The following is a 12,465-nucleotide window of genomic DNA, read 5'->3' as shown; positions in this document are numbered from 1 at the left end:
GGACATGTATCATCAACTAATATGTAATCATTACCAACAAGCTATTGAGAAGAATTGTATGTTTTGACGGAAAAACGCAAACATTTCGGCTCGCTTGCTCCGCTCGCTCGTAATTATTCATGACATTTTTCAAGTTTCTAGTGTTCTGATCAAGGCCATATCCAGGCGCGTAGCCAGGGGGGGCGGTCGCCCCCCCAAAAAAAAAAAAGTCCCCAAAAAGAAAAAAAAAGAAGGGAAAAAAGGAGAGGAGAAAAGGAAAAGGGAAGGAAGGAAAGGGAAGAAAGGTAGCTTTGTGTTTTTTTCTATTTATTCTTTATTTTTTCTCAAAAGAGAAACTCCTTCACTCTTCTTGCTTTAAATTCATATATGAATTTTGCTTCCGCGCTGCGCGCGGTTAAATGACAATATTGAAGTTCTCCATTGTTCCCCCATCTTTTCTCTAACCCTGTTTTTCCACCTCAGCTATGTGCTTCTTGCCAGTTAAAGTTAAAATTGTATACATTAGGGCATGAATTTGAGTAAGGTTAGGCCGAAGTAAATGTATGAAGTATGTATATGTATGTATATCTTTTTTTTTCAATTGATCGCGCAACTTCTGGTCTGGTCGGCTCCGAGCGGGTAAAATCTTTATATCAGTTTCTGCCGTCACCTCCATAAAGTCAGCTTCTCCCGCTTTTCAGCTCATTACTATAAACAACCATAATTTGGGGGCAAACAGGTTCCTAATTTAAAAAGAGGAAGGTATGGAATTTGTGTCGTATTAAATAAAAAAGTACAATATTTTTTTTTATCAAATTGTATTAAACTTCATGTCATTTCCCTGTATACATTCATCTCCTGTCCTGTTTTGCGCCCTCAGTCTGAAATTTTGAATGACACTTAAGTTTCTTTATATTCAAAATGAAGCGCTTCATGTTAAGTCAAAAAAATTAATCATCCTTTATTATATAGATAGATAATTTCAATAAATCACAGAAGTTTCAACTTTATGCGCACTATTTTCCTTGTAATGAAGTTCAATAATCTTAGAAAATCAATTGAATTAGAGATGATTGGGTATTAGAGATATCTACATTTGATGAAACGTCCGCCCTTTGAAATTTCAGAGTTTCATTGCTCATCGCGGGGAGGAATATCTTCCTCTACCAATCTTCTTCTCTGTTTTGCGAGTTAAAAATATGCACTGATGCTGAATTGTTTGTAATCAAATCTGATCTTTCCAAAGAAAGTTTCAATATATCTTTGAGAATACCCTTTTCTCGGGACCCTTTTTATGGCAAGAAAAATTGATAAATCACTTTAGCTTCCGCGCTTCGCGCGGAGTTATTATCATTTTAATTTCCTCCATTGTATACCTCTTTTGTGCGTTTACAATCACTTTTGAAAACAAGGTTCAAAATCGCAATATAGTCAACCGAATTGGAGGTACTAGAGACAAGAGAAACGGCTCCTTTTCATTTTAATTTATGAAACACTAAAAGCTTCGCGCGGGAGGGGGAAACTCCCCCTCCCTGCACCCACCCCCTAGGGAGCGCGCTTTGCGCGCTCTGTAAGTGTTGGCACGCTTCGCGTGCATTTACCGCCCCCTCCAAAATGAAATCCTGGCTACGCGGTTGGCCATATCATGAGTGCTACGATCCGAAGGACATGTAGCATCGACTATGATACCAACAAACTATTGACAAAAAGGTTATGTTTTCAACGCAAAAACGAGAACATTTCTGCTCGCTCGCGGGTCATGACCGCACTGTTACATACCCATCCCCACTTAAATGTTATTGTCTTATTTGCAGCGCTGAAAAAAAAAGAAAAACAAATCATCACTTCCCCCCCCCGCTCATCACTTTTTAGAGACTGGGCGGGAGATTTAAAAAAAAAAATCAGCTCGAAAACCCCCCCCTTTCAAAAATCCTGCGTACGCGCCTGATTCAAACACCTTAAAATTTTTGTAACAGACTATCAGGAAAGTGATCACTAGATTACAAAAAGCTTAGACTTGTATTGAATGAGTCATGCCTTTTCAAAACTGATATTACTACAAGTACCTGGTTCAATGACAAGAGGAACCTTCTCCTCATCAAAGTGACTGGGTCGTCCGCCATCATTCCTAAGATGAAATGAAAAAAAATGTATTACTGGACATGGATAGTTGCAAAGGATTAATGAATGTCTATAAATTGCTGCTATTCATGAACTAAGCATTCAATTTCTTAATTCTTTCAAAAAATCCAAACTGAGCGGATTCAAGAAAATTAATTTATCCATCTCACCTTATAGCATTTTTATTTTCATTAATCAGAAAAAGAACTGGCATATAACTCTTATATTAATCTGGGGGCTGCCACAACACAACCTTTCATTTAACTTTTCGCATTTGGCAGTGTTGCATTTCATGTTATTTGCTCTCTGTGTTTTGTCCACTTTCATTCGTCTTAACTTCCATTTTGTCTCCCTCTTCTTACTTTTTCTTACAAAAATTCCACTATACATTATACTTAATACTCTGAATATGTAAATATGATTTTGACAGAGTATGTGGGGTTTTTAAGAAGAACTGTAGTGCATTTCATGAAAATTTTCAATGATTTTCCACAAACGACCTTAATAAGCAGAAAAGTCTTCACGTACGATTGACTGTGAATAAAGTGAAAATCAACAAAAGCCAATTGAATGCTTCATAAAATTTTCAAATTATCATATAACCCCAAAGAATGACAAACATAAGTTTATACTTACATGGAACAATACAAGTTTGAGTATGCTTTTTTCATTCATCCTGGAGCAGTCTTGCTTGCATATATATATTTTTTTTTTATTTATTGGTTTCTGCAACACTTTTTCATGAACATATTAACAAAGAAAATACAATAATAATATACATATAACTGACAAACAAACAAAAAATTGCATTTTCTATTAAAACATCGATTATTAGAAGGTTGCAGGGGTTGCCACTATAAGCTAAGCTTGACTGCGCGTGGCAACCCCAGAAAACGATGATAATGATGATATAAATCTAATTACCAAGTATATCAACTGTTTTTACCTGTAAAGGAACTCACTGATGCCCCAACCTTTGACCCCACTGACTGTGAACTTTGCCTTCCTCTCATGAACTTTGACCTCCCAGTTTGGACCCATGTAGAAGACGGGACTAGACTCCACCTCAACCTTGACCCACAGTTTTCTTCCATCTATAATACAGGAATGTAGAATGGGGAAAGAATGTCCACATTTTTACTTCCTGATTAAATGACTATATTGAGTTTTGGGGGAAGGGGATTAATTACACACACACACTGAATCAAATTTAACCTACTATAATTTCACTTCACCTTCATTCAATTTCAATGGGATAGTCTAATGTTACAAATATCACAATACAAAGTTGATCTAGTTAACATATTACACTCCTGTCAGATTCAGACTTTCATTCAACTTTGGTTCCCTAGTTATTCCCAAATCTACAAAGGCATGGGTGGGAGTATGGCTTTTGCACACACTGGCCCAGTTCTCTGGAATGACCTTCCCCTGGTTATTAAAGAATGCACTCCTCTTGACAATTTAAATGTTACCTGAAGACATGTCTAATCAGAGCTTCCTATTCTGAAGTATCAATTACTCCTTATTATTTCATTTAATTTCTCTCTCTCTTTCTCTTCTTTCTTTCATTGCACCTCAGGCTCCCTCTGCAGAGTGGATTTGAGGTATTGTACCATATACATCATATATTAAAATCATCACACCAGCATCCTCATACAATACGCTCCCTAGGATACAAGTAACATATAAGATGAAACAGCCTTTTCTTCCCCAGTGCCTTTTCTTTCCAATAATTCAAAATTGATTTTGACAACACCATAGAGGAGACCTTCATCATACATTCAAACTGAATTATGATTTTTAAAGACTACCAGTTCTAGAGCATTGTATAGGCCTATAAATAAACAAGATACTTATGCCCAAGTCTGAAGTCCAGGGCAGATTACATTAGATGATGAAGGTTATATCTAGAGCAATGTTTCACCTTCATTCTTGGGCTTAGGCTTCCTATTGATAGTTTAACCTTCTGAGCCAGTATCTTATCTAAAATAATTTGCAGAGCAAGCCAAAGGTTACCAACTTTACATAATCCTTACACTAATTATTGCAATATCATACAAGTGCAATATGAATGCCTTCAACTTATATTGGATAGCTATTTAGGCACAGTTCTACAAAAAAAATGAATCTATCAAAATAATATTTGACTGACACACTAAATACTGTGCAATTGAACACGATTTGAAAAATAACAATTCAAAACACGACATCTATATTTAAGATTGAATCTCAAGAGAACAGTTTCAAGTAAAATCCCAGATGGTTTTTGGCTAATTTAATTTTGTAGCATCATAGCCAAACTGCACAGATGTTACTTACTTGATTATGATGTTAAGGATTGCTACACATTTATAAAAATTATCAATAATTTTATGTGTCCATGATCACATTTCTGATTCATAAGTTGATGTTACATAAAAGATAAAACCATTAAACAATTATACATAACTGAGTTAACAGCACACCAGGGGGGAATTTCACAAAGATTTAAGTATGACTTAGAGTCGCACTTAAATGCCTAGTTGCAAGCATTATAAAAGGTATAACCGGATTGGTCAGATCATGCAAAGAGGAAGCACACTACTGCGTTTTGATCAATAAGATTGTGCATTGCATTTCAGATACGCGTCGGCATATCTTTGTGAAACACCCCCCGGGTACAGAACCAAGGAGAAGTCATAACTTCTATCTTACGATCAACATAGATATTGTTAATAGAGTGAAAACATTTAATATACCTTCAATGCTGAATGTGAAACTGTACTTGTCAGGGGGTTGGTTCCCACATAGTAGTTTAGGAAGTGAAATGTCAGTCGATGTCAGGGCATATTTTACTCCATTCGGCATGAATAAGTACCCTATAGACAAACTGATAAGGGATAAAAACAATTTTTTTTTAACATAAAGATATCGTCAAAGATTTTTAGATACTCATAACAACCGCGAATCATAATATATCAACATTTCTGGTGCTTTTGTTTTCCATGCTAATCAATTTCATCCGAATACAAAATAGAAGTGTTTGCCAATGTTTGGCTAGTGAAATATAATGACAATTCCCAGTCTACAGGAGAGGTTAATAAAGGTCTAGTTGCTCAGTGGATAAGTCTCCAGACATTGAACCACAAGGTCTGTGGTTTGAATCCTAATGCAGCACTCGCATCCTTAGGCAAGGTATGAAATAAAAACATGTACAATGTCAAAACTGTACACGAAGAGAGTATAAACATGTCAACATGTTCTACATAATTAAATTAATACATAGATCATAATCATTATTTTGGGCATAATTTGTATAGTTTCATAATCCAAAGTTTAAGAAAGTTAATTGCCATGAATTGTTCACTGGTATTTCTCTGGGCAAAAGAAATAGGACTCTAAAAATACTTTAAAATGTGCTTCTTTTAAAGATAATTTACAAAATGGCCTATTCTAAATATTTACAGAAGTTTGACTTACTGAGAGAGGTATCCAGGGATAGAGAATACTCCAACTTGAAAAGAAGAGCCATCCTAAAAAAGACAAAAATAAATATAATATGGAGAAAGTCATCCATACATCACCTCGATTTCAATATAAAGAGAGGAGGAGAGAGAGCTCTAATCTCTGCAAGTTTGAGCAAATTTCAACTATGAAACTATTTTCACTGATTACATTGCAGGTAGCCCATCCCCCTCCCTACAGCCCTCTTTCACTCCTTCTCTCTCTCTGCTTCTGTGTTGAATGTGTTTTTTTTATCCTGCTATGAATGAAATGTGATTTAAAAATTCCAATGATTCAACGTTACCTCGAGTACACCAAAGTGGAGAGCATAGCGATAGAAAGCTGCCCAGTCACGAACACCTATGAAAGATTATAGTAAATATTATCTTATATCAGCATACAAAATGATCACTGCTTTTAAACATCTATCAAATATTGGAAACCTATCCATTTGAAAAGTAGTGCAACTTTCCCCAGACAGTATCTTTTAAACAACTTTTTAATACATGGAATGGCCCTTTACTGCCAAACTTTGCAATTCAACCTCTACTGTAATATGTTATTTTAGGATGTTCCATAAAGTAATTCTTTAAGACTTGTATTTATCAGAGTCCAGTTTGATATCCATTATATCAATGCATAATTTCCCCCAAACACAAGGAATGTACACATAAGCACACCTTCATGTACATACCATAAGAATGATCTCTTATGCCCCTCATGACAAGGGTCATCTCATCATGACCTTCGACCTTGACCACACCCCTCAACATGCCGTACTGCTCATAGTGGGTCTGATGCATACTGTAAATGAATAAAAAAAGTCACTTTTATTGGGTTTTCTTTGAATTCAATCAGTTTCATAATCAAAGAAGAAATTTGTCTTGCTGACATTTACATTGGTAGAAGTCAAATGACTGGTTGAGACTAAAACATAAACAAGAGAATTCATGATTCCAATTGTTTTCAGTCATTTAAAGCATTTTGAATTAATTCTAGTATCTTTCATCTATCCATTGTATCAGATAAATCTGGCAGGATTTGATGATGACCACTGTTCAATTTGTGAAGATCAAACCTTAAGTATGTGTGTAGTTTATAGGCAGAACCATTGAACTTGATTAAGTAAAATTTCAATTGTTTGGTAACACTGCTATACTTATATTTATTTTTAAGAATTTCTTGACTTTGTGCTGTAAAAATCAAATACAAAAAATGGATCGATGGTAAACACAAACATCATATAGCTTGTTAGTAGTATTACAAAGTATTACCCCCTCAACTTCTTGAAGAACTCCCTATTCCAAGGCTCCCTTGCAACATTCCCGCTGTTATGCCAAGAATTCAAATCTGTGTCAAAGTTGAAGATAGGGGTAAAGGCTGACCACCTGCAAGGAGAGAGTGTATTAGTTAGTCCTACAAGTTAATTTATCTGATCATCACAGACCCAAAAATTTCTGGGAATTTGGCTTCTGGGGTACGTGCATGACATCACCTAGTATGCAATCTCAATCCACTGACTTGACTAATAACTTGAGCCGAGTGGTCTGAATTTACAGACTACTGGATCTGAATGGGAACTGTGTACAGTAGCTTCTCCAAACCTTAAAATGGCAAAAGATAGAACTTTTGCTCGACTTCTGCCAAGACACATAGACACATCACTTATATGGTATTTTAAAAACAGAAGAAAAAAATTGGTATAATGTGTGAAGTCAAACCCATTTTGCATGCCACATCTTTACAAAGAAAGGAAAATTGAATAATGCCTCCACAAGTCATAAATGTTATGGAACATGTTTAAGTGTTGCATTTTTAACTGTTGAATTGTATTTTCTTCTCCTTTGACACATATTAAATAAAAATATGTTATAGAACCTATAGTGGTACTTTTTTCCACTAGGGAGATCTAAATTCATAAACAACACCCTACTTACAACTTCTTCACCTAAAAAAAGATTTTCTACTTGTTAGCAAAGACTGAACAAGCAACAACGGCCAATGGAACTCCAATATGAGAAATATCAACAGGAGGTATTTACATACAATCTGCTTTTTCAGAAACACCTGTAACAAGAGAATACTCACATGAATGAGCATCGAACATGAATGAGAGGCCTTTCATCTTTACTCTTTATATTTTCTTGGAAACCAGCTCTACATAGATAACAAGGAAAAGAAAATTAGAAGTCAAATTAAGGTCACCCGAACCAGCAATCATACTCCAAAACTCTGAAGCAAATATTCTTCAGCATATAAAATGTAGAGGACCATTTACTAAAAGGCCTTACCCAACCCAATTGGAAAAATGTTTTTTTGCACCACTAGTAATTGATTTGAAGTAAATAGTTCCACTGGTGCTTAGTTCTAACTTTAATACACCTGAAGGGTTGATTTTTTTCTCAGGAAATATAAGAAACTTGACCACAAGACAGACATCCCTGCACTCAATAGCTGATAAAACCCTACTACACATTTTTCACTTTCTATGCTAGTCAAGAGACATCATTCTTGCTGAATTAACACCAAGTAATATGGTGAATGGCCAGATGCACACACACAAAGGTAAAGCGTTTAACCTAGTTCGATTTTTCATCACAAGGATAGTTTCAGCCTATGGGGTTTTCTTGGTAGGAACAGATAAAAAGACATACTTGCAGAGACCATTATAAGAGATCCTCCAAAGCTTCATGGGTTCAACGACCTCCATCGTGAGCCCACCAGCCTTGAACCCCAAAGACAGGTCCCCTTGGACCACGCAGTCTGGGTACTGAGCATGGACCAGGTCCCCGATGCCAGGTAGACCAAGAACAAACCAGCAACTCTGCTCGCCGTTGGGTCTCAGTCCAATCCTGGCAACAAGCCATTCCCCAGTTGCACTGACACCGAAAGTGTAAACAGAGTTGAAAGCCTAGATGACAATTTTTAAAAGACAAGAGAAAAGGAAAAATATTACATACCTGAATTACAGCTCTATGAGAATGATAGGTAAAATTTGGTACCAATGACGACAGTGGCAGGATACAAGTTAAAACTTTCTTTCACATCCCCTTACTCCCTTTTTTCTACCCCTTCTCTGTATCTATCTCACTCTCTATTTCTCTCTTGCTTTTCACTCACTCTTAAAAAAAAAATTCTTGAGTATTTATATAGATTGTCAAATTACAAGGAAAGACCTATCAAATGATATTTAAAGCAAGAATATACTGTACAGCAATATGACAATGTCTAATAAATTATAATTCAAAATTACAAGGTTTGCTGATATTCTTTTTATGTAAGAGGGTTAAAAAAACGCTCACATGAGGTTTGTCAGCAACTTCTGTCACAAATTCTAAGTCTTCTTCTATCTCTGTTGATAGCTGCCCATAGCCGGCTCCTGCCCGTCCTTTGTAACTTTGTTTGCTTCTCCATTTCCTCAGCAAAATGGAAAAATAGATGAATGTTCTCTTCAGAAAGTACCACTGACCTGGCTGAGCATAGATACCATCTATAAGTTCAGGTGGGAGAAAAAGTGCATTCCCCAGTAGGACTGCGATGATAGAACACACGCAAACCACCATGAAAGGGACCGGAGCTAACCATCCAGTGTCTTCACTCAGCTCCATGGTGATCAGTGTTGCTATTTACTTCTTGTTTGGCCCTGTGAATGTGATATGAGATTAGATGAAAATTATGGAAACAAATATTGATTTGTTTTTCCTTTACTCAAGATGACATTAATTTATTTTTACTAGACATGAATATTCTTAACAAATCTGTCATACATAATGAACACAATATGGGCTAGCCTATAAACCAAAGTATATGGCACCCGATGACAGTCTTCAACCATCCTGTCTATGTCAAGACACACTCCTAGCTCCTGAATGTCTTTAAAGGACAAGTCCACCCCAACAAAAAGTTGATTTGAATAAAAGAGAAAAATCCAACAAGCATAACACTGAAAATTTCATCAAAATCAGATGTAAAATAAGAAAGTTATGACATTATAAAGTTTTGCTTCATTTCACAAAACAGTTATATGCACTTACTGGCTGGTAAGCAAATGAGGAGACTGATGACGTCATCTACGCACTATTTCCTTTGTATTTTATTGTATGAAGTATGAAATATTCTAATTTTCTCCTCATTGTCAAGTGAAACGATGATTCCTCCCTGAACATGTGGAATTAGCATTGTTTTAATACCATATGGCTCAGTCAAGCTGGTCCTTATTGTTAAATCTGTTGTCAAAAATGAAATAATGTATAATTTAGATAATAAAAAGCAAAAGAAATAGTGAGTGATGGACATTATCAACTCACTCATTTGCATGTCACCTAGTGGTGCATATCACTGTTTTGTGAAAAATAAGCGAACCTTAAAAATGTCATAACTTTCTCATTTCACATCCGATTTTGATGAAATTTTCATTTATATGCTGATTTGATTTTCTCTATTTATTCAAATCAACATTTACCTGGGGTGGACTTGACCTTTAAAAAATTATAATTGTAACAAAACACACTTCATTAATTAACCATGTTCATATATGATGTTTGTTTCATTAACCTTTGCTATTATTTTTTATTCTCATTCACCAGACTCACAGGGCTAAAATTCTGCAATTTTGAGCATATTATTTGAGGCCCTTTACTTACTCATGAAATTCAGAAATCAATTACATAAATATTCTAGTTGTTTTTTGTTGCGAGTTTAAAGTTTATCGCAAGTCTTAAGCCTTACACAGTTGTAGCCAGTGTTATTCAAATATGTGTCTATGTATTCAGATACCATAACAGAAGTTGCACATATTTTGCAAATGCTATTGCCTGCAAATTGCCTCCATAAACATGATAGTCAATCCATTATAAAGCAAAGAAACTATCTAAATCATTAAGAAATCTCTTAAAACAATAGTGAATAAATGTATTAAAAAAAGATAGTTTAATAAAGTATTGCACCTTCAATAAAAAGAAATAAAGCAAGGAAATAAATGACATCGATCTTAGTTAAATCACTCAATCTAGATTAGAGGTCTGACCACTCATTCAGGTTAATCTAATTTCATAAATTTGTACGACTTGGATTGAAAAGAAACCTAGCCAATCCATCTGATAGTAAATGCTGCATGGAAACAACACCATCTCTGAATGTGTCATTTGTGCTTTCTTAGCAGTACTTCTTAAATTCTAACTTAACATTGTGAAATTCTGAGATTATGTGTCAATGCAGTCCTCAGCAGGCTATAAAGTAAAACCCAACTCTCACAATTACAAACATATGGGACTGAAGACAACAATCACTGACCCATCAGTCTTTGTTTCAGTTTGAAGTCAAAGATGATGCCAAATCTCGACTTTTGAGTTAAGGGTTTTGGTTAACAAAACAACATCAGTTTTCAAATTATGCATAAGAAGTAAATTAACGTATACTTACCTACTGCCAGTCGACAAGACTCAGTGTCGGCGCGCTGGCTCAGCTCTTTTCCCCTCTTTCCTTTGCCAAAAACGGCGCTTGATCTACCAGCTGATCAACAAATGCCCCGCCTCCTTGCTCTGTGCGGACGATTTTGGGAAGAAGAGATTATCGATTGGAGGATGCATCGGAGCGCGAGCTGATGAGTTCGCGATGCTTAACGTTAGTTTAGGGCTCTAATGGGGCGTTGCAAGAAATTTGCGATCAATTGCAAGTGATTTTTGGTCTCTAAATGAATCATAAGGTGTGAAATTAATTGTGACTTTGCAATTGATTTCTTATCTGTTTCGTGAAACAATTGTTAGCTTGCACATGAATATTAGCAATTAATTGCAAATATTTTCCTGCAACACCTCCTACGACTAGAGGACCAAGTTTATTGCAGTCAGATAATCCTGATCTTGAAAACAAAATTGCCGATGCCCGGGGCCGATGCATTGCACAAGATGTAGCTATAAACGATAATATTTTAAAAAGATGTGATCTTCAATTTACCCACTTTTGTTAATATAACCTCTTCAGGGGCGGATCCAGCTTTCACCAATGGGGGGGGCAAAAAAATATTTCTCCGATCGGCCGCTCAAAGTTGATTTTTAATTTTTTTAAAGGGGGTAATCCTAACAGTCACTTCTTATCTTTATATTCTTTTAAAACAACATAAATATCTAATAATCTCATAATAAGCCCTGTTGAAATATTGCGAGTGCGAAGCGCGAGCTAATTTGTTTAAATAAATTTCATGTATTTAATAATGTACCAAGTATCAAGAGCAGTAGAGTATATGCAGTTATAGTAGTTGCGCTATACAAAATTTATTTGTCCTGAAAATTGAACATTCTGAGAGATGTTTGTACTATCCTGAACAATAAATTAATGCGTAGGTAACTAGATAATTACTGTGAGCGAGAAGCAGACATTTTCTATGTACGTTCAGGACTGATCGAAAATGACTTTTTGCAGTTAGCCATAATGACAATAAATATTTCAATACTATATAGGCCTAATGCACGCGCAAAGCACATGCTAAAATTTTTTCGACATTCCGACCTAAAAAAATGGATGTTCTCAGTAGTAGATAAGCACGGATATAACAATTTACGCCAGCGCGACAAAGCATGAGCGGAAAATAGGTCCTAATATAAGATTTCAGACCTAAAAAGGAACACTCTATTCATGTTTGTAAATCATAAAAAGGATGGGCAATTGGGTATCTTCCTTCCTTAATAGCGCGAGCAGAAAATGATATTCGGATTTGAAACTGGATAGTTTAAGCATGTTTTAAAGGGATACTCCGGGATAAATATATCAATATGTAAATAGATAAAGCAAAATTCACAATGAGCAAAACGCAGAAAATTCTATCATAATCTGATAAAAAGGGCAAAGTTATTGAATTTTAAAGTTTAGCAATATTATTTG

The 12,465-nt window shown here is 35.5% G+C and overlaps 1 protein-coding gene across 1 annotated transcript in view; it reads right to left on the bottom strand.

Moving 5' to 3' along the window:
* Nucleotides 1-11,113, bottom strand: part of LOC121407657 — a 44,024-nt gene extending 32,911 nt beyond the window's left edge. The window contains exons 1-11 of the mRNA XM_041598833.1: nucleotides 11,008-11,113; nucleotides 8,889-9,229; nucleotides 8,241-8,497; nucleotides 7,675-7,743; nucleotides 6,861-6,974; nucleotides 6,281-6,390; nucleotides 5,891-5,946; nucleotides 5,563-5,615; nucleotides 4,842-4,972; nucleotides 3,047-3,194; nucleotides 2,046-2,107 (exon numbers count right to left, since the gene is read on the bottom strand). Of these exons, the coding sequence (XP_041454767.1) occupies nucleotides 2,046-2,107; nucleotides 3,047-3,194; nucleotides 4,842-4,972; nucleotides 5,563-5,615; nucleotides 5,891-5,946; nucleotides 6,281-6,390; nucleotides 6,861-6,974; nucleotides 7,675-7,743; nucleotides 8,241-8,497; nucleotides 8,889-9,194 (1,306 nt within the window). The 5' untranslated portion in view covers nucleotides 9,195-9,229; nucleotides 11,008-11,113. The remainder of the gene's footprint in view (nucleotides 1-2,045; nucleotides 2,108-3,046; nucleotides 3,195-4,841; nucleotides 4,973-5,562; nucleotides 5,616-5,890; nucleotides 5,947-6,280; nucleotides 6,391-6,860; nucleotides 6,975-7,674; nucleotides 7,744-8,240; nucleotides 8,498-8,888; nucleotides 9,230-11,007) is intronic.
* Nucleotides 11,114-12,465: the final 1,352 nt, after the last annotated feature.

Source organism: Lytechinus variegatus, chromosome 2, assembly GCF_018143015.1.
Source record: "Lytechinus variegatus isolate NC3 chromosome 2, Lvar_3.0, whole genome shotgun sequence".
NCBI classification, from domain to species: Eukaryota; Metazoa; Echinodermata; class Echinoidea; order Temnopleuroida; family Toxopneustidae; genus Lytechinus; species Lytechinus variegatus.
The sequence above is the reverse complement of the archived record's forward strand: the minus strand, read 5'-3'. Positions and strand labels throughout refer to the sequence as shown.